This window comes from Linepithema humile, chromosome 4 (genome assembly GCF_040581485.1).
Source record: "Linepithema humile isolate Giens D197 chromosome 4, Lhum_UNIL_v1.0, whole genome shotgun sequence".
NCBI lineage: Eukaryota > Metazoa > Arthropoda > Insecta > Hymenoptera > Formicidae > Linepithema > Linepithema humile.
Genome location: NC_090131.1, coordinates 24,774,673 through 24,798,255, shown reverse-complemented (window position 1 = coordinate 24,798,255; position 23,583 = coordinate 24,774,673). Strand labels below are relative to the sequence as shown.

At 40.6% G+C, this 23,583-nt stretch overlaps 1 protein-coding gene and 1 long non-coding RNA gene across 3 annotated transcripts in view; one reads left to right on the top strand and one right to left on the bottom strand.

The window, feature by feature from the left end:
* Window positions 1-23,583, bottom strand: part of mspo (M-spondin) — a 164,973-nt gene that overhangs the window by 73,410 nt on the left and 67,980 nt on the right. The window contains exon 1 of one of the 2 annotated variants that reach the window (XM_067354436.1): window positions 16,258-16,547. The exons of the other annotated variant lie outside the window; for it this stretch is intronic. Coding sequence (XP_067210537.1) covers window positions 16,258-16,336 — 79 coding nt within the window. The 5' untranslated portion in view covers window positions 16,337-16,547. Of the gene's footprint in view, window positions 1-16,257; window positions 16,548-23,583 lie in introns of those variants that run through there. 2 annotated transcript variants of the gene reach the window in all.
* Window positions 1-23,583, top strand: part of LOC136999759 (uncharacterized) — a 125,364-nt gene that overhangs the window by 94,793 nt on the left and 6,988 nt on the right. The window contains exon 7 of the long non-coding RNA XR_010890077.1: window positions 11,017-11,079. This is a non-coding gene — a long non-coding RNA (uncharacterized lncRNA). The remainder of the gene's footprint in view (window positions 1-11,016; window positions 11,080-23,583) is intronic.

Here is a 23,583-nt window from a genome sequence, read left to right as displayed (position 1 = left end):
ATAGCGAAGAGACGGAAATCCGACGAGCCCGAATCAAACGCGACTATCGATCGCGGTCCCTCGACCGGTTTTCACATCGAACTGCAAACATCGACGTTTTATAATGCCCTCGTAATTCCCGCAGACACTCACGGCGCGAGCTCGTTGCAATTGGCGTGGAACGCGGAGGCACGCGGGCGTTTCCGATCGGCTGAAAATTTGACACACTGCCTCAGATTCGACCGATCGAATCGCAGGCCGAGGGTGGAGAGGGCGAGAGATGCGCTCGTCAAGGGTAACACACGTTGCGCACCGCAATACATGGCCGAGGTAATCAGCCTTTTGTTCCTGCGCTAACGAGGTGTGGAGAGGATCGCGACTACATATGTATGTATAAAGGTTTCATGTACAGTAGCCGTGTACAAGGGTATGCTCACACTTGGTCGAAATGCCTACACGCCGAGCATACCCTTCCTCTCTCTCTCTCTCTCTCTTCACTCACACGTGCCTTAAAAGAGCATGCTAATTCGAACTTATGCAATTTGAAAAAAACGGAGATTGCTTTTAAAAGCGAACGACTAAAAAAATCTAACAAGTTATCATATTTCATATTTAATTTCTTTAACGCGTACACAATTTTTTAACATGTGTAAAAATTGTTAGTATGTCTCTGCCAAAAATAACGTAATTCGAATTTTAAACAACACTAAAATTAAATGTTGACGTATAATTTTTTCACATATTAAAGAATCTTGTGCACGAATCTTGTCTGTGAAGAGATTTTGGAAATGTAATATTTGTCATCGCTATAATAATGATCATTATACATATGACAACATGGTTGCGTTCAATAATTTAATTTGCGAAATTATTTCTGTGATGTGCAATATGATAAACAAAATAGCTACGTATTATACGAAATTATCAATCATTGTGTCTATGAACTAATTGCAAAATTAAGAGCTATTATGCGAAAAGAGACAAGTTTTGCTCGTGTCCATTATGTTTGCACCAAATGCGTTTCATTTCCGAGGCCAACAATTAGTTTGCATAATAGAATTTAATTGCGCATTGCGATAATGTGATTGTTATTCAAGTAAATGAAATATCTGATATATTATAGCCACGCATTAGTCGACAATTCGTCAATTAAGTGTCATTTTGAAATAATCTTCTTCTCTCTTAGGGAAGTATAAACTATTTGACTTTTAAAATAACATATTTGCTTAGGATTCAAATAAAAATTTGCAAATGCGACTTGAAATGTATATTTTTATACCGCTTGCTATTGACTTTTCACGATTTTATGTTTGATTCATTGAGATATTTTCTCTATTTTTGGATGAGCGTATCAATTTCCATCTACGGTTTTTCAGTGCGTTTTACTTAGTCAAAAGCGAGTGAAATAATTGAAACGGCATGGCCGACTTTTGTCAATTGAATGCATTTCGTCGAACATCTGCTCGACACGCGACAGTCGCACTTCAATTTCGCGCGAGTGAACCAGTCGATCGGGCCGGCCTATCACGCGTTCGTTTTCCAGCGGACAGCTGGACACGGGCCTAAAACGATCAGATTTCCTCCGGCGGCGGAGAACAAAAACGCCGACTAGCCCCGAGGAATGTTGCGCCATTTAATTTTGCATGGAGCTGCGCCATATTGGCCATGGCCGGTATGCCATCGCGATTGTACCAAGAGCGGGCCAACCCCTCGGCAAGAATTTCAATGAAAGTTTTGGAATATTTGTCAAAACATCGTTCCGATCCGAAGAAATCGCGCACGGGAGCGCGATTTCTCGGATGCTCTCTTTGTCCCGAAATGTACTTTCAATTATGTCGCAGGAACGTGAGAATCTCCCTACAAAATGAATTCCGGCAGCGGCAGATCTCATACTTTACGTTTTTAGTTTGCGTTTGCTTTCTTTCGATAACTCAAGCATCTCTCACATTTTCCATTCTTACATAAAAATTATCTTGTCCCTATCGCTTCTGCCGAGATCATGTCTCATGTAATCTCTCGACTATGTATTTTTAATTGAAGAATAATATGGCTCCGTGCAGGATGGTATTACGACAATACATTCGTCTCGAAACTAAAATAATAAAATCAAAGAAGAAAGATCTTTGGTGAAAGGATCGTTGAGAGTTGCTGCGATATTTACAGAAGGGGAGACTCAAGAGTACGCGTACAAAGAGTTAATATCGTAAATAGAAGCGTCACAAGTATTCTTTGTCAATGCTCGCGCAAGTACGATTGTAGTCGAGAGGATGATACAAAAGACTTGGCGCAAAAAAAAAAAGTAAAAACGTAGATGGCGGGAGAGAATGTCTCGACAAATACGAATGTATCTTTCAGCGTCCCGAAACGCGCTCGAGTGCGGTATTTCGGTATGGGGGACTTCCCTCTCGACTCTCTTCGGCAAATAGGTTCTAAAAAAATCTCTTAATCGGCTTCACCCTTGTAACTCGTGATCTCCTCTCGTTGTCGAGATAGGGGACGGCAAATGCGGTAATCTATTTCGTGTCCCGTTTCTCCCCGAATCCATTCATGTATCGAGCTTCGAGCGTGCTTGTTCTTATCAATTGACGCCGACATTGTTCGATGACGGCGGTTTTTAAAATTCTCGCGAAATTCGGATTATTTCGGTCTTGACGAGTCTCTCATTGACGATAAAAAATTGAGGGATGAAAGTAGTCGACAATAAATATGTGCGAGTTTCTGGAGCGTGCAAATTATTCAAATTTCTCTCTGACTGTCGTAAAATCAATTTTATTCGTTAAAAAAAAAAAAAAAAATTGGTCAAAAAGTGTATAATAAAATGGGATTTTATTTACAGATAAAATATGAGAAATGTCATTTTTAATATTAGCCAAGTAGATTTTTTCGCTATTTACATCCTATTTCTTTATTGCTATTCTATTTATTGCATGGAGCAAGTAGTTATTACGTCTTACTATCGAAAATGATCTGTTTGCCAGCTTGATACGATTATTCTATGGGCGTATGTTTTAGTTTGCAGCGTGAAGGTCCGGTTTTATCCGCGTGAACCGACGATGCGGTATGCCGCGTGCGGTAATGCGCTCACAAGCCAATCGGATGGCTTGCGGTGACCTGGCATACCGCATCGTAACGCGTGAATGGAATTAAGCCTTACCGATTCCATCCCAGAACTAGCCAAAGGGAGGAGGGAAAGTCCAGATTATATGTCATATTTACGTCCCTACGTGATTACTCGCGGTCTAATGTGTATATATTTGTGATACAACCACATGAACCAGATTCCGAGTTGTTTGATCGATTTGTTTATTTGGATCACCATAATATCGAGATATCAATACTCTTGAATTATTGCCGTTATTTATCATTATAATGATAAATAACTAATAATATATAATATATTATAATAATAAATAATTTTCATGTATATATACATGAAAAAAGATTATGGAAAATAAATTATGAACAATATATTATAAATAATAATTGCCAAGAAGTTGTATATAATATTAAAATAAAATTACTTTTTAAGCAGCGGAATTCTCCCCGGGCGGGGAATAAATACCAGACATAACAGAAGACGAGAGCAATCGCAGAAAAATCTTTTACGCGTCGCTTCATCGACGGCTTTAAAGCGCGCGAAATTTATGAAAGAACGTGCAAGGGCGAGACCGGTGAAAGTATATTGGACCGGTGGTTCGTGTCGACGAGCAAAATGAAACGGCCGGCCGTGGCGGTAGACTTGCGAGCAGAGAGTGGGGACAGTATTTTATATTTCTTTCGGACCCGCTTTCCTGTAACCAGCAATCTCGACTACACCACGCCACACCACAGTACGCTACACTACCACTGCTTTCCGCGCCGTATTCGCCGGAGACCGAAACTTTATTCTGTTTGCAGTTCGCCCGGCGCGCTCGCTCGCTTACGTTTCTTTCGTCTCCTCTTCGCGGAAGTTTTCCATGAAGATTGCGGTGTACCGGGCCGAAACTTAAAATGGATGCCCGTGAGTGCGCCGCGATACGGCATTGGGGATTTTTCTCTATTTTTTTTTCTCCCCCTCTCGTGCCGCACTCTCGCCACTCGGCGGCCTCACCTGCCTGTTCGCCTTACCGAAATTTGTTCTCGCAAATTACTTTTCCGCGACGGCGCTTTCTGGCTGCCGTAAATCCGGCGCATGTCGAGCAAACCATCGACCGTGCCGTTTATTTCCTTTCCTTCCGCTTCGTTTTCGGACGCTTCGGACGTGGATATATTGCTTCTTGATGACCGATGCAATCTATTTTTTGCTACGTTTATTTAATCAGTTCATAATGTCCTAATACGGAAGGAATTATCGTTTGGGCGTTTGATGAATTATCGGGAGTAGGAAACGTTGCAGCAAGACGAGTACTCACAAAGCGCGAATTTGCTGGTATCACGCAGATAAGCCGACTATCTGTCTCGCTTCCATAGCGCAGCTCTTGCCACATACCTACTTGCAAATAAGGAAGGTACGAGTTACCAAACTACTTTCCTAAGTATTATTTCCCTTCGGCTGCCGAACGGCTTCAAACTTCTATCCGCTCGTGAAAGAAACAAGGGAGGAGTTTAGACGACTCCTTGTGCGCGGAGCATAATGCAGCCGGGATGCATTTTCCATGGAGATCCCGGAGACGCAGCGCGAGGAGTTTCTCTCCGAGCTGCTCGTTTAATCCGCGCGCATTGACTCTTCCGTCGAGAATTACATGATATCTCACATCCGCCGGCTCTACGGCAGTCGTGTGCAGCTAGAAATCGATGGAATCGTTGGAATAAAACATATCTTAAGCGACGGTCGATTTTTACATTGCAATTCCACGAAGGAAATATTCGGTATTAATTTGTAATTAAAATCAGAATGAAAATTTTAAAAAGAGACAGAGCGTTGAGTATTTTTAACGATGAATGAAATTCAGAAAAATCAATTTTTCATATTTTGAGAGATTCCGCAAGAAATTGGATTGAAACTCTCTTGCGACAGCTTGTCCGATGATTTTCACATGACTTTCGTGACGAAATGCATGCGAACGAAAGAAAAGTACGTTTTTAGAATCTTGCTCAAGACAGCTGTTCGTCGCGAGAGCGATGAAAATATCATCGGAAGTCGGAATGTTATTCATTCGGGTGGCAGGAAAAATTTTTGCAGAACAAGGAGACCGGTATTGGCTTTCCCGTAAATGTTTCCATTTTCCATGACACGGATACATCGGGCTGGTGGAAAAAAAAAGACTCTCTGTTAAAAATTATTGCCTCGCGTGCGGGACAGATTTTTATATGCTTTTTTTCGAACGCTTTGTTAATAATACTGCGCTGTGTGGAATACCCGCCGATAGAATGCGCGTGCGACGCGGTGTCAGCGACAGATTTTGTGAAATCGGGGTGACATTCGGGGGTATTACGTTGCACGCGCGGCAGAACGTTGCGTTCGCCGGTCGTTATTTCGAAGTCGATGCGCCGGTCGAGCGCGAGCGAGCGAAATCCGCGAGCTTCATACTAACGAAATGGTCGAAACAGCTGGAAATTCGCGAACCCGCAGGGCGTTTTAATTCTGAACCAACTTTTGCGCGGATGCACACCCGTGGCGCTTTATTCCCCGGCTCTTTTTGTCGATCGTTGTTCGCGAGGAGAGAGAGGGAGAGAGAGAGAGAGAGAGAGAGAGAAAGAGAGAGAGAGAGAGAAAGAGACGGCCTTCCCGACGATGCATCCAGCGGTCGATATAGTTTTGCGGCGGTTGCTTTTGCGATTCCACCTGACGCCACATCCCGTAGGCGGCAGCCGGTTATCCGGTAAATACCTGTCAGTCATAAGAGCGGGCAGGATGGAATTGAAAACCGTCGCCCTTCGCGACGTCGCAACGCCGCTCGTAGGTTCGCGTTGAAGAACGTGTCTCTGGCGTGCGAACTATGCAGACATGACGTCACGGACATATTGAACATACTGGAAAAATATGTTACCTCAATATGCATTGAACGGCGAAAGACACATTTTGATTTTTGGAAATGTGACGAATTAATAAGTGTCTTTACAAATGCAATATGCATATAATTCACATTTCAGCTGCTATCTCGATTAATTAGCTGAAATAATTTCTCTTAAAATATAAAAATTATTTCATACGACTAAATTGCCAAGCTTTTTTTCTGTCAAGTTTATACAATCTCTCGTCATTGCGAATTAAAGCGATTAGATATTGAAATTTGCGCAGAATTTTCACCAATAACTTTTCAGTCTAGTTAATATCCGGGAAATGAATCCAACATGAGAAAAAGCAATGTTTTCATTTAGCAGCGGAGTTGAATTATCCAACAATGCGCTTTTATCGGAAGCTCGCCGATGCATCTAGTATTCTGTAACGCTTTGCACGTACTCCGTTTACGCGGTAGCGAAATCGCGGGGAAAAAAAAAAAAAAAAAAAAAACATTTCCACGCGCGAGGAAGGTCGCCGGACGGACAGATATACATCCGCGACGTGGGTTGTCCGGTCGGTCGGCCATAAAAGCACGAAGGGAGCAATTGAAAACTCGGACTGTAGTTTATAGGTAGCCGCTATGTATATTTCAAGAGTCTGTGGTGTGCGTCTCTGTACCGTTTCACTACGGCCGCGCCGCACGCACGGGCTGCGGGGCCGCGCATTAGTAGAGCGAGGCCGATGCGAGCTCAGGTATTCTCCGCGGAAATTCCTATTCGTATGCGCATCGATATGCGAATTCGCCATGGTAATGCGATCGGGGAGAACGCGGCTGTCCGGCACCCTCGAGGGCGCTTACAATTTTTTTCCCGACTGCCTGCCATCGCCGGTGGCTGCGGTCGTCATGCGGCGGCGCGCAAAGGTCGGAACTCTTCGAGAGGTCGAAACTTCCGTCGATGCTGCCTATCATCGAAGTGTCGTTCTTGTTTCATTCGGTGTGCGCGTCCGGATATTCCAACGCGCCGATAAATTCATTTGGCGCGCGTTCGGTTGACGAGACGCAGTGCGGTTGGCTCTTCCCCCCTCCCTCTCTTTCTCTCTCTCTCTCTCTCTCTCTCTCTCTCTCTCTCTTTCTTCCGCATTCAAAGTTGAAAAGTTTTCAGCCACTCCGCGCACAACCAGGGTCGGCATGAAGGGTCGTCAATATCTGTGTTCGGCGCAACCGGCCTTCAAAAAGCCTTGCACGTTGCACACAGAGTGATTCGCAACTCAATTCTAATGACAGGTACTCCGACTCGATAAATCACTACACGCGATAGGTTTGCAAATTCACCGGCGTTTACAAGAGAAACACTCTTGCGCTGTTTTTAATTCTCTTCGCGACTGTTTCCTGGTTGAATTATTTTTAGGTCCCGGCCGCGCAATAATTCACGTCGCTGCTGTGCGGGCAACCACTACTTTCGCCCTTTCATCTCGCAGCGTTGTTCGGCAACCTTTCTGACCTTTTCGCTCGATTCCCAATGTCGATATGTTTGCCCACGCGACGTGTGATGCCGATTTTCCGGGGGAGTTTCGTGAGATCGATGCTCGACGAAAGCATCTACATGGGTGAGAAAAAAAGAGAGAGAGAGAGAGAGAGAGAGAGAGAGAGAGAGAGAGAGGGAGAGAGAGAGAGCAAAAAGTTTAACGGAAAGTTAGGGAGAATCCTCTGTATGACAAGAATTTACGCCCTCGGTCGTTGAGGGACTCGTCTTTTTTCGCTCCGTAATTTTGAAAGTAGGTGAAAGTTGATGTACGAGATGGCTGGGGTTTTTTCTCACGCGCTCGGCGAAGGATGGGGATGGATGGATATTCCCGAGGGCGTATCTCATGTGTCTATCACAGAAATGAAAGTCAGACGTCAAGGTTGGTCCGAAATAATTACACATCTCGGCGATCGTTTGAATTATTTAAACCGCTGGACATTCCGGTTTTAGTTTACAAGGAAGTGTCGGGAGTCGACCTTTTCCCCGTCACGCAATTCAATTTTAGAGCAATAAGAAATTAATGTGATGTCAAAGTTTTCATTTCTCGATCCCGCAGGAAACGCGCTTGGTGGTCGCGTACCTCAATACACCTAAAGAATATTTTCTTTCTCTTGTAACATCTCCGTCGAACATTCCTTCTGCCGTTCTGGCGAATTTCTCTTGCGCGATTGTTCTCGTCGAAGCAGGAGATTTAAAAATATAATCTTCTATAACGGAGGGAGAGGAAAATAGAAAGAGAAAGAGGAGAGAGAGAAAGAGAGACAGGGAGAGAAGGGGGAGGGAGGGAGGGAAGAAGACGATCTGGAAAATAACCTTGTGAAGTCGTTTCCATTGATTCCAACTGTCTCGAGAATTTCATATCTCTGCTCCGCTGAACCGATTTAAACCGATTCTACCTGGCATCCGTGATCCCTGAATGCTTATGTCGCGATGGTCGATATAAACCTGCCAATCCTTATCACGTTTTTCCAGCAATATACAGATCGAGGTATTACGAACCGCATTTTTATGAGGTCGCTCCATATTTCTGCTTTAATCTTCAAGGAGAGGATGTTTTATAATATTTTAAGCGACAAATATATAATCGGTTGCATACTTTTTCTCATGAATTGCCACACGAATGTATCGTGCTTGGAAAAGTCGATTTCTGTTTCTTTTTGGGGAATTAGTCGGTCTGGCGCGTCTGAGCGGAGCTCAACAATTATCGATCGAATTAGCAAGATTTCTCGCCGGCCGGAAAGCAACGTTTCTAAATTCGTAGACCCCGTCGTGTACAAAACAAAAGATTCAATCGGGAGTAGAGTCGATTACACGGTGGATAAAAAGTGCAAGGCATCACGAGAGGTTGCACGATGCCGTTTCCGACCGCTCCTTCGTCGTTAGTGGCTACCGTGGAATTAGTACGGCTTTTCCCGTTGCCGCTCTTTTCTCCTCTCTTCTTACTTTCTCGCTTTTCCGCCTTGCCGTTTTCCTTCTCCCGACGAGAAGCCCGTGAATGCACGCGCTCGTCTTTCGCGGCGGGCCCGTCCAAGTTAGTTACATTTGGGTAAAATTATTTGTCGATCCCGGTTGGTTTGCTTAAGCGCGAAGTTTCAAACGTTTAATTCCATTTATGTCGACGTACTTCGGAGTGTCTTGTTTTTCCGCCCGACTGTTCGCTCGTCTATACGAACTATCGTAGGAATTTTAAACAAAAAGTAAAATAATTTTAAAAAATGATACTTGAAATGGAGCTGTAAAAATTGATAAAGAGATACTGTTTTCATCGTTAAAGTTTTTAGAGACTGTTGCTTTTGCTCTGAAAATTATAATAAATGCACTATAGTCACTAGAGTTCATATAACATTGAAGCCATCGATTTTGTTTGATTATAAAAACAATTTTATCACGATGCAGCAACATCTGTTGTTATTTTACAACATGACGGCCATAGCATTGTTTTGATTCTAAAGGACAACTCGTACGTTTTATACGAATGGCTAGTGATACAGTAACAAACGCGTCCAATTTATCGCTTATTCCGATTCTTTTTTTTTTTTTAGAGCGCAGAATTTTTTCACTATAAAGGCTAGGACCAGTTTTGCATTTGAATTATCGCTCCGTATCGATCGATCATCCCGGATGGTAAATTGAATAGTCGCGATCAAGTCATGCAATGTGAGCTCTACCGTCGTGAAATTCGGGGCAGCTCTCATAGTATGCAAAGCGGACTTTGCCCATAACGCTCGATGTTAATGGCACGAAGGTTTTACTTCAGAAAAGTACTTCGTGAGCGTGTTCGATCCGAGCGTTGGATTTATCGGACCAAAGTTTCATCGCGCGCGTGTAAAAAGTCCGAAACGCGGCGATGCACATGCATTGTTATGCATTAATTATTGCGTGGAAGTTTAACGATAATTGAATAGCTTGTTGCTAAAAGAGCAATTAAGGCAATGTTTCCCTTTTTCAAACATCAGTCGTTATTGGCCGTCTAGTGATCGAAAAAATATAATTTTTATTTGTAAAACATAATTTTTATTTGTAAAATAAATATGTGAGTTTCTGATTTATAAAAAAAATACAATAAAATGTAACATTACGTAATTCCAAATTTGGCTGTAATGAAAATATCGCGTTTCTGCTGACTGCTTCTGTTAATTATCTCGTGGATACACTTTTATTAATTACCTTGTCGATGCACTCTTGCGATATGCTTATGCATGCGTACGCAACGGTGTACGGACACAAATCAATATGAGCTATTTGTAAATCGCCTCTTGCTTCTATTAACTGTTGATCGATACTGCAAACAATCCTCACGCTTGACTAACTGTTGCCTGGCGCTCTTCGCAATAATGTTTCTATCGGAGATCTTTGAATTTTCAGTACATATTCGATTACGTGATAATTCATATATCAAAGATTATTTTTTGCACGCACGCTTATTAATTCCGTTATAAGTCATACAGCATTTTCAACGTTGAAAAACAGAATAATATAAATTATTTAATTTTATTTGAAATAAAGCAATTTTATAAATTTGTTTATTCTCTAATTCTAAAATTACGAGATTTTTTCGATAATTTTTAATTGAGAAAATATTAATGCTTGGACATTTTTCTTTTCAAAGAAATACCAAGCACAAATAAGTAAAAGATTTATGGCTAAAGAGAAATGCGGAAAATCTGGAACAGACACGCTATATATACGTTTATAATTACGTTGCAAATAGCTCTTGGTAAAGATAGGAGAAGATGACTATCATAAGATGACTTCAGTTGACTTACGTCAAAGAGGGGATTAAGATAATTATGTAGTAAGAAGCCGTTACCGTACTGTAGAATTATATCGTAATATATTTCGTGCACAGAAGTTCAAATGTAGATGTAAAGCGGTGAGTCTCTTTTTGTAACAGAATGCCGCAAGATTTTTATAAAAAGATTAAATAATTATTATCAATTTTTAGCGTTAATATTGTTTTAGATTTTATCGTAAATAAATAATTAAACATCATAACATGTGCGTTACAATACATCATAAAGCTTGTACACAATTATTTGTTTGTATATTATATTTGATTCGCGTACTTATGCATTGCTTTTATTGCAGACACTGCGATGGACAAAAAGATTGACGTTCAAAGGAACTCTAAGAACAAATATTCTGATACAAGTAAGTGAAATCTCTTTGAAATTGCTTTTACTTTACGCTTTTATGCGATTTTACGCAATGCGCAGCGCCGGAATCCGTAATAATTTTTCACATAAAAAAATATTTTTGTCTGTAATATTATTTTAAATAATTAGATCTCTTTTATTTATTTTAAAATATTACGCATTAAAATTAAAGAAATAAGCGCGCGTTAAAAGCACATATGAATATTTCAAACGTTTCTACAAATGTTAAGATTGTTCGATAAAAATGGTTATAAATTCACGTTGAAAAATGCGCGGGCGTAATGGCGGCGAGACGGCGGGTGGGATGGTCTCGGCGTGCATATAGCGAAACGCAGTGCAAAGATAGTGATCGTTACACGGGAGGTTTCGTCTCCCGTGGGAGCTATCGAAGAACGCCGTCGTTGTCGTTGTCGCCCCGCTCTTCAGCCCCCTTCGCCGCCCCGCAGCGTTTCGCGCGCGATTCTCAGTTTCTCGAGAGGCTGACGCAGAGTGTCGATCCTTGTCGCCTTGGCGATCTCCGACGGTTTCTACTGCCGTCCAAATAACGAAAGCGACTAAGGTCGACGACACGGAGGTGGAAACGCGATTCTTCCTTTCAATGCAGCGTCGCGGCCTTTTTCTCGACTACGATTCACCCAGCCGTCTCTCGTGCGCTTGCCGACAAAACGACGAAGTACTCTACCGGCGTCTCGTATTGCCGAATCGTCGCCAGGATTACACAGGGGGATATTGCTTCTCTAGAATTCATAAGGTTGCTGGGATACAATCTCGGCGAAGCGCTTTGTGTAAGCGTGACGTGGAAGTGCGAATGATGATTACTCTATGATCGCTTTGCGTAAGATTAATATCAATTTTTGAAAGGGCAATACATGCAGCAGTATAATTAAGTCTTGAAATATTAAAAGTCAAGTCTATATTAAATCTATATTTGCATAACTCACATATTTTCTGCTTTTGCATGTTTAAATCAATATGTTAAGTTTAATTAATTTGATAGATATTGCGATAATAAAATATTAAAAATTCTTATAAAATTATATAACGTTTAGTGATTAAATTATGCTATGCTGTAAGATTGAAAAGGAAAATATTGGTATTTTTATTTAAAATATCCGGACGAACGTATCGGAGAAAATAATTATGTAATTATACGCTATCCGCCCAGTCATATCGAAAAACGAATCGTTAATTAATTGATAAAGCTTTTATCCGAAATTATTAACAGAATTCCGCATTTTCTCGTAACCAACAATATGTAGAGACAATGCCCGCAACGACGATATCGCAGCGCGTGCAATGCCGATTTCCGCCTCATGAATCATGCATTGCCGTCTGTTTCCGGTCATCCCGCCGTCGCGGACACACGCACTTCTTTTTCGCTTATCTGCAGAATTGGAAATTTCGAATTCTAACAACTTTCAGCTACGTCTGCAAACTGTTTTAAGTATCTCATATTTTTATTTCGTGGACTTTTTTATTTTTTTTTCTTAATGCAATTAATTTTAAGTATATATGTGCAATTTTTGCGAAGAAATTGTTACATAAAGAGAGGAAACTTATTTTTCAATTAAATTTTAATTTACGAAAATATTCTTCCTCTTTAGAGCTTTAAATTGTCCTTTTTATATTAGTGCTCTTTTTATAAACTTTTTTCAGTCTCTTCCCTTCGTGTAATACGTGGTTTCCTGTGATCCTGCTTTTTTGCGAAACTGATAACAATCGAGCTATTCGCGACATCCGGCTTGGTCCTCCGTCGCTGCTCGCACTTCCGGCCGCGACGGATTTACAGCGTGGCCGTACGCTCGTTTCGTGTCGTTAGCCGGAGGGTCGCGCGAATAAATGGCGTAGCGCCCTGATGAAAAAGTTTCGCCATCCTTTCCGCGTCCCACGAGCACGTAAGGAAAAAAAGGAAGGGCTGAGCGATAAATGAGTTTACTCTGTTCGCCTCGTCGTGGCTCGAGCTGGTAATAGCGCGCTTATCATGATAATCGGACGACTCCCAGATGGTGGTCCGACATTCTTAATTTTTCGGCTAAGCATGGAAGGGAAGCACGACAATTGTATCTCGAGAAAAATTGCACGAAATTTCTCGTTTTTCAAAAGCACTGATATTTTCATCGCTTGTTTGTCGCCAGACAAACCAGATATATCTAGTATTTCGCGCTTTCTCACGGCGTTGTTCAAGCTCATCGCATAAATTTCTTTAGTCACCGGATATTCGCATAGATCTCCCGTTCGACGGCCTGCTGAATTATTGGCTAAAATTCGGCAGCAAATTTAAAAATCGTTTCATTATGGCCGCTTAATGTATGCATGGAACGCCGGAAGGTATGGCGGGGAGATCGAGGGCAGGATTATACGGTATAATAATTGGAATAATGTAGCACGCGCGTGCGCCCCCCGGATCGAAACAATTTCGCCGCAGTAATTAATAATACGTTAAATAACGCGTTCTTTGTCAGGATCGCAGCGCGTGCACCGTAATTCCCCACTGTAAATACAATGAATGTCATATTGCTCGCTGGCATCGCGACTAGACCCGTGCGCCGTTTCGGAATTAGCTATGTATGACCTATTTACTTGCAGGAGTAAAGTCTGCTATATTTCACAGCTAAAACGACGACTGTCGCCGAGTTAATCGGAGAGAGCGAGATGTATATGTAAGAGTATTCTAAGTAACGTCGCTCACAGAATCCGACCCAGACCCGTCGACCCCGACGAAATTTAATCGAAATGATTAAAGATCTAGATGTTTTGTGAAGTTATAGTATAATTTCGAGTATATTTCACTGTCGTTTTCATAATATATTGAAGAACTTGCCATAGAAAAAGATATTTGAAACTGATAGTGGGGCAGCGCAAAAATAACCTGACATCGGCTAAAAAGAGTTTCGCGGTAACAAATGGTGCGGGGAATTTGGGACATCTATAAACTAATAATACATCGCAATACCAAAGAGTTATTTTTCCCGTGCGCTGTTTTTAGTCGGCATTTTATATAAAAACAGAAACCCTTTCTCTGTTATTTCTGACCGTTGCACCGTTCGTTCGATATGAAGCTATTAAAGCGCAAGACTATTACGCGCGAAATACTGGATTTATTTAAGCTTTTCTCGTTCGAGCGATTCAAACTCGTTGCAATCCTGCATTAAGAATCTCTTGAAATTCCGCGAGCATGGCATAATCAAATAGACGGGCGACCGGATAGTGGTGGGAACTTTTCATACTTGGGACATTACGAAAACTCCGTAGTTTTATCGCCCTGCCGCGATGGTCTCTTTCGCAACGCTAATTTGTGTCCGAGCGAAAACGAACTTACGAAACAAAAGCGCGCACAATAAAGTATCGGACGCGTGCACCGCCTCTCGTAGATATTCGATTTGTATGGGGCGTTCGTGCTCGCAGTGTACTACGCGGATAGTATGCAGATGAAAGAGGACCATGGAAAATAAGGCAACAATTGAAAAGAACTAGATTCTCGATCGCATCGCTTCCGTTCGTGTAAATCATATTTAAAAGTATATTTTTCTGAAAAACTCCACTCTAACGCTTCGCGTCGAACTAATTCAAAGTACATTGAATATGGAACGTACCACTTAAAGTTCGTGCAAAGCTGCTTCAGCGCTGCGATATGTCTCGTTAAAAGAACCCATTAGCTGAGTTTCTAGAATTTGCAATAGTTTCTGAATCAGCAATACATTACATCTCATTGCGCATTAAACAATACGGCCGGGTAAAATAAAGGATACTACACACAACAACAACTATTGTTGTGTGATGTAGCTAAATAATGCGAATACGCAATATAACATACTTTTGCAGGAAGTAAGTAACTTCTGCCTAACCGTGTTTGCGTCAACGGAAACAAGAGAATGGAGAATACGCGCGCACCGGTGCGCGAAGGAAACCGTTGAGCAGAATATGGGCTGCGAGGAGTGGATGATTTAATGGTGGAAAAACTCTCGCTCTTCTATCACATCCACATTAGGTCAGACAATATCCAGTTAGCTCGGTTCCGGTCAGTCAGTTCAAAGCTAGGCGGCCTGCTAGACTAGGACAAAATCCCTCGGGATGGCGAAAGCGACGGATCGAAAATCGAATCAGCCTCCCCTGCCCGCCATCCCTTTGCCTTCCTCTGTCGCTCGTCCAACTGCGGGTCGAAAGAGCCATAGCGCACCATCAAGTTGCAAGGGATATCAGCTCTTTCAGGAAGAGCTTTAATGCAGTATTAACCCTGATGTCGCGCATGACGGAAACCGGAAGTTTCTTTACGATGATATATCAAAACTCGAGAATTACAAAAAAATAGATAAGGTATGACAAGTTGCAATAACTCTGGAAGTAATGGGAAAGATAAAAGTAAGAATTGAAAAAAAATATTCAGAGAGCATGATAATAATAAGAAAGTTAAAATTTTGCAAGTATAGTCGAACTTTCGTACATTTTCTTCCAATGTTCTGTTTTTGCTTTTTTTCTAGCGTTTTTTTCCTATTATTTTACATTTATATGATATTAACCACACGAAAATCATACTTTTTTGTTTGATTAATATAAAAGTTTACTGCGTAGTAATTTTTCATTTTAATTGTATTAGCTAAATTTGTGTCATAATTAAACAAATGTGAAGTACTAGAAGGACAGTGCGAGGAAAAATGAAAAATCGAATGGAGAAATACAAAAGTTTAATTTTATATCAATAAATATTTCAGTAGCCATTTAGACAAATTATGATGCTAAACTGTTTCAATAATACACAAATGACAATAATACACTATTTATCGTACATAACGAATAATTATTATTTGAATGGGACTAGTTGTGTGGTTAATTATAAGAGAACAATACCATGAAATTATAAGGATAATACTCAACTCGGATACTAATTCGTGCTTTAACCGAGCTACATCTGTTGAAGAATGAAAGATGAGAAAGATAAAAAGGAAATTAATTCTCTCGCTTTTATCTCACAATAATTCTGCTTCTTCCGACGTGTGATTAGCGGGATCTTGTGCGAATTAAAAAGTGCTGCGAAAGAGAGAAATACTTTTCACACCGTGCGCGAGTGCAAGAACAAAATTTTTCCACCTTTTCGCCGGAGAGTAGGACAGAGCGATGCTTGGGCGCTCATTAAGCGTAATCTGATCAAGCGCATCATTAATCTTTGTTCACTTACTTGTCGAAGGCGAACGCTTCTTTGTCGTGAAACAAGATTGGATCACTAGCCGGTAGGATCGATTTTGATCTCTCCTCATTTCGCAGGGCCGATTAATTATATTATAATCACTGTCACTAATTATTGGCCGCCCACTTTCCCGCCGCTTCGTCCCGCACAACGCTATGCAAATGCACCTTTCCTTGGTCGTCGCGAATGCAATCGCTTTTGTGTTTTTCGACGCATCACAGCCGCGTCAACCGCTCGTTCAACTACGTCAAGTCGTATAATTGATTACCGCCGAGAGAGAAATATCGAATGCCGCGGTGACAGCCGTCTATTCCTGACGAAAATAAATGCGGTGATATTTTCGCGAAAACTATTGCAATCGCGATTCTATTATGCGACGTTACAATGAGTTATTTTTTCGCGCGCTTTGTGGATGATAATAATTTGCAAATAAAATAACTAATTATTAGAAAATCTATAGCTAAAATTATTTCTACGTAATATCATATTCTCGCGAAATTCTTATTTAATTTAATTTTATATATACAATTTTTATCAACCATATTAAAAATATATAATTTCTGAAAATAAAGGTTTATCTTTAGTGAGCGACCTGATGTCATATAGAAATATATAAAGCGTTATCTATCTGGCGCGTGTACATAAATATCGTTTGCATTTAATGCTTACAATTAGTGAATTGAGAACTACGGGTCGCCAAAGTGGAAATGGCATCACTTACGGGTCAGTTTGGCTCGGGTAACTTAACTCGGCTAAGTATCGCCGAAATTGTTTCAGTAACTGGCGACTGGTGTTACTTCAATCTGCATAACAATCGAGCATACGGCTATGTAGGCGATGCCAGCGAGACGGCAGGGGGGAATGAATTATTCGCTCTCGATTCCGGCGTGTCTTCCGGATGTCGATTAAAATTCGCGCTGATAGCAATAGTTGTCAGGAAGATACAAATGGGGAGGACATTTACATTGTCATGCGAGAAGCATATTTCGGGCAATGTCATGTATAATTATATTATGCATAAATGTATTATAATAATGAAATATTATAGTGATCTTCCAAATTATATCTTTAAAACATTCTGAAATTAAGAAAAAAAGAATAAATAAATAAATTTATTTCATATATTACAAGTTATGTTTTACAATTAATTACATTAAAAAAATTTGGAATTGGCAAATTTTTCTTGATTTTAGTATGAACTTAATAAATTTCGAAATTAGAAAAAACAAAGTAAGTGTGAGATATTGTCTTTATTTGAGTTGCAAATATTTCAAAGAAATAATGAGTTAATAAAATATTACTGCGGACGGATTTCATAGATACATCAAGATTGCGAATAGTGTCTAATGAACCGGGAGTAACCATAAATTGCTACGTCTTTTTATAATGGCTCGATATATTCTCGGCGCTGTCGTTTTCGTTTTCAGGGCCTCGTAAAAAGCTCCAGCAATTAACGAAGTTTCATGGCCGCAGTACGACCTATAACGAGTCGTGCGACAAAGTTTCGCACAGTAATGAACTATAATTGTCTAGAAAATGGAGTCGAAAATCGGTCGACGGTTGCGTCACGTGTCGAAATTTTTTTCCTTAGTACCAGTGATCAAAGATAATTGGACGCGATTTAAAAAAAGAAGAACATTTTAACCTGCAGGTTAATAAATACTTAATTAACCGTTAATGTTATTAAATATTTTTTGTTAAACTCTTGTAGTATAAAAATGAACAAAATTACTTTTTCGACGTAACACGATTAAAGAAACAACTACAGATTCTAACAAAGTCTGACATCTGACGTTAATCGTTCGGAAAAAAAGGCGCGTGTATAATAAAAGATGAGATTTACAATAATTTATCCGACTCGGACTTTCCGGTCGGACATCCATCGTTTTCGTGATGCACTCGTTATCGTCACTCATCTGTACTTGTCCGACGTCGTTCTTCTCGACATCGACTGCATGTTCGCACGAACAAGTTCAGATCCTGAACGTATCATCCGACCGAGCACCACCTGTTCCAACCGTGCAGTCGCTTCCGTAGAATATCCCGTTAGCACAGACAAGGGCCTCCGTCTTCGACGGTGAGTGGCTCAACGTCGTTATTAATGACGCGCACTCGAAGCGTGGTAAGATGCCGAGGGATTTATAGACTTCAGGATACGAGTCGAGAGAGAAAGCGACCGCGGAAAGGTGGTTGGAGGGGGAGGAGAGTGCAAGCAAAAAGAGGCCTCGTTTTATCGCCGGCAAGTTCCTCTCGTGGCGATGCTTCCAGAAATGATGGCGGACGGGTCAAAGAAGAAGGAGAGGCGCCGGAGTTTTTCTCCGTGCGAGCCATTCGCCTCCGGATCTGCGGTCGTTTCTTATCCGCAGGGTAGTGATACGGAAAAGGGACAGACACCCCTTTACCGCCGATGGTGTCTCCGAGCGTAGTGCGGCGGGCTCTTTGTTTTACTCGCATCAAAGACATCGCGGGGCACCGACGCTCGCGCCGACCACAGAACATCGTTAATGCGCGGTTGAAAAATTCATGAGCTCGCGTCGTGTTTGCGACGACGTTGACGGCGTGTTTGCATTATTCGAGGAGATTCGCAAGATGGCCTCCTGTGCGTATTACGAAACGCTCAAGACGCGTGTTTATATGCAATGCTCATTTCTCAAGTGCTCAATCTCGTGGATTTGAACAGGCGTGAGGACTGTAAATTAAACAGCTTTGACTTTATTATTTTTTCGCAAACATTTGAAAAACAACGATACAAGCATCATTATCATCCATACGTGAATACCTGCGTGATTCAGCTGAATGCGATTTTTTTTTTCATTCTCAAAAGAACGTCAAGACAATCGCAATAATCGTAGCTGCGAGTTCAAGAAGCTTGCAGAAGAAACGAAAGAAATTCGCGCGGGCCTTTTTGCGGGCCGTATAGCTCTGGCTTCCGCTCAGAGGATGACTGCGCACTTAATACCTTTAATATCGCGTTTTATTAAAACCTCGTACCAGAAATGAAAGACGGAACGAGGGAGAGGAGCCGCGGACGGGGCATGGGATTTAATAAAAGCGAAACAAGCGGCCGAGTCAGCCGATAGGGAGAATATTTGCCAAAGAAATAATTACGGGTCAGGGACGTGGATAGCGAGAGTAAGCAAATTCAAGTAAAAGGATTCACAGGCACAAGGAGCATTATAGATACATTCTTCCTTTTCTCACGAGAAATCAAGAGCGAGGAGTAGTAAAGAAGTGTTAAACTGTTAAACGAGTTTTTGAAATTAGAATTTTCTTCAAATAATTAAATGTTCAATTTAAAATAATTTTCAAAAATTTCTAAGAATAATCTAATTATTTGGTCAGATTAATAATTTACTTCCCTATATATTTATTTTACGGAATTTTACACTGTAATCCTTGCTCGAAATTACCTACCATGTGTGTTACGTAATGATTGCATATATTTATAAAAATTACAGCTATCGCAGAACAAGAATATAACATTGACATTTAGAAAAAGGTTTGCGTATGCATTTTAAATTTCTATCTACGCTACTGCCACGAGACATCCCTTTGACACGTCTTACGCTCTTGGTACGCGTATACATATTATACATACATGTATTCACGACGTGCGTACACGCACATTGCGGCCTGAGCACACCGAAATACAAGTTAATTGAATATTTGCATGAAAAGGATTTAATTTGTGCTCGCGGAACTTTGCAGGCACCTGCGCGCTTTGTGAGTGCTTTGTAAATTGAACAAATTAAATACGTGAGAAGCTTTTCCATCGGCAGCGCGTTTGTTTTCTGAAAAATATTTGTCGAACAATTTTGATATTGCGGCGGCCTTCATTAAGGTAGAATTAATAAACAGCGCGCGAGTAAGGACTAACGCGAGTAACTAATTAATAAAATTACGATCGGAGAAAGCGAGTAAAAACAAAGATGAGAAACTAATTAAGCGAATGACAATCGTGCAACGACAGGCATCGCGTTATCGTAATGTGAAATTACCTGTTAGCTGGATTGCTAACGACCGTAATTATTCGAAATTAACCTATAGTTCAGGAAGAAGCGGCCGTTTGCAAATTGCGCATGTGATTTGCGGTTCTAATCCTGTGCTGACCTGATTGGATTACTTAATCGCCAAAGGTATTCGTTCGTCATTTATAACATTGCAGCGTAATATATAATCTTTTAACATTTATTTCAAAAAAATCAATCACAATGACTTTTATATGTATAATATAAATATCTCTCTATAAAAAACATTTGAATAATGATTATTAATCGTCAATATGATTAATAATTTGAATAATAATTATCAATGCGTTTACATTTAATTTATTATTTTATGAAATATCATATTTTACGATGCAAAATACCAAATGTCAGATAATGCATTTTTAATATAACACGATTTATATTGTGAGAGTGGAGTAGATTGATATATATCTGCAGGCGGGAATGGGAAAAGTATTGGGCAAAGCTGTCGATGTCCGTAATTCAAAAGAAATCCGGAAGGAACTGGAGAAATCTTCGAGTGTCTGTGGCACTATTTCGACTAAAATTCTCTTTGAGTACTCCAACGGGTGCGACGTCGACCGCGCAAATGCAAAAAGAATACGTCGACGGGCTCAAAAGTAAAAGCGCGTGGCATTCGTCTTTCTCCGTGTCTTCCGCTCCGCCGGCGTATCTGTTGGATATATCTTGACTCCTAGATTACGGAGAGCAGTGATTTATTTCCCGGGTCAAAAGGAGCATCTCACGTAAATCGCTACGTGATTGGAAGCGATCGCGAATACGGAAGATCATTGTGAACATTGTTGACGCGTCCCGAAAATTTTTTATTTTTTATTTTACTAGAATTACGTATTGTTTTTAGAATTTTAAATATCTACAAATTTTGATAAACAAGCTAACATAAAAATGCGTTTGTTGATTTGCTAAATATAATATAACTATTTATTTTTATTCTAAATGTCTGGTATTTTTGCAATATTTAATAAAAATAAAAAAAAATTAGCTTTATTTCGCTTCGTTACAAATAAAATTGGTAAAACGTACGCTATACGAAAAATATAAAATATTATTGTAGCAAAAATAAAAATTAAACGAATAAATATATTTCTATTTCAGATGTTAGATACAAATGCTGTTTTATAAATGCTGCATTGCGTTGATGTAATAGTTGCTGTAGCATTACGGCATTAATTTTGTAAGGGCTTTCACAGATTTGAAACGTTTAATAATATGACATAAATTAATATCACTCAATAATGTATGTGCATATCGTTAAACAGGACTACGCGACCGTGAACGGTTGCTATTCCGCTGATAGACTACTTGTCCAAACCCATGCAATTCTGATGCATCAAATGCGGAGTTGATGCGTAAAGGTGGAGTATCGATTGCCGATAACGATGCAGGTGCAACGTCATCTAAAAACTGCCAACTCGGCAAAAGGGCGTAATAGCGGGCGACGTGTCAAATGTACTGTCAAATGTACATTATATTTGTTTTAAAAAGAACTTAATGGGCCGAAGCATTAATGATTTCCAAATGTAGTAATGCGATCCCTTTGATATGTTACACGTTGTTACACAAAATAACGAGAAATTTGAATTTATTAATTTTATTTATTAATTTGTACACAGATAAGCATAAAACGAGCAAAAGTTTAACGTTAATTATTAGTATCATAAATGGCAATCGTATAATACATATAACAATCGGAAAATTTAATTTAACAATATTTTGATGACTGACATAAAGATACATTTATCCAACATCGGGGCTTTGTGGTAAATTATCGTTAATACATCGCAACAAATATTATTTGCATCATTAAAGTTTTATTAAAAATCAACGATGTAATCGATGTAATTATAATATACTTGTGCGCGAGATGTGCTTTTGACATTTCTAAAAATACACATAAATATGATATTATAACTGTTTTGAAAGAAAATGGTTGCGAGACGTTTCCAAGAGCCCTCGTAGCTTTGAAAAATATCACGTTTTAGACGCACTCGACTCTATATACGATACATTCCGAAGTTGTGCCTCAGGCGTGCGAATCAAAGTTTGATATTTCCATACGTATACCTTAAGAAGACAGAGGAGGTGGGTACGAAGTTCAATAGCTCGACGCGTTACAGCGAAAGATCGATGACTAACGTTGATTTTCGAGCCCTTGTCAAGGGGAGAGCGCAGGAGCGCTCGATAAGTGTAACAAAGAAGTTTCCGTTATCTTCCCCAAAGTTACATCGTGAGAACGACGACGATAACGGTGTCATCAACGCGCGTCCCGGCGCGTGCAGACACCACCGTGAAGAAAGACCACATCGTCAGTCATCGTCGTGAGAGATGACAAAAGGACTTTCACTAGGACGAATTTGCTTCGCGTGGAGCCTAGGGTTATCCGCTGTCAACCTCGCTTCGTGTATTCGCGAGGTTGCCGGCTCTCACAGGTGGCATGACGATAAGCGACATTTCAATGACATCGCAGTAGGAGTTACGAATCTGGATATCTCGTGACATATTGCGCAGCACTTGAGAAATACTGCAATCTACATTGCAATCTGGGATAGTTTAACGTTGCGCGAGCGGTGGCAGACAGTTGTAAACATCTGTTGATAGTTGAGAACTTTAATTGACTACAACAATTGAACTTTTAATGCACCGCATTGCGATCTCTTCCAATGAAAACGTTATCTATCTGTAAGTTTAATTGGTGATTAAGAATGATTGATTAGCTTCGTAAAATCTTTCGTGAAAGAAAAATATTTATCGAGATTTTGCTGCATACGAGAATAAAAGAACATTTTGTTGGGTGATAAATCATTCGTGATACATATACACCGAGACCACACGTCGATGGTATCTGGCTGCGAGCGTTCACGGATTATAACTGGTGCTCGCACTTCGGCGAGTTTGCAAGTGGCGAAGTGTTGCCTGCAGCGCACAGTCGAAGATAGGTGAAGTGGACAGAACGTGTTTCGTAATCTACACGATTCCCCCGTTGCTGTCCTCAGGGTTCCCGGGTTTCGCGACTCGAAAGCCGGATGCAGCCATCTGATTCCCACGGATGCTCGAAGAAGCTTCCGCTTGATGCAGAGCCCGTTCTCGTAATACACGTAGACGCGAAACGTCGATGCGAACTATCGAACGCTCGATGGTATCGGCGAGACTCGAAAAATAGGAAGAAAAAGCAGTTTCTGATTTGGACATCTTCGATGCCAATGTTGCTTGTCGCAATATATTTTTTTAATTGACACCGACGCTTATATTTATATTATAGCATCGGTGGTTTCTATTTTTCATTTTTTAA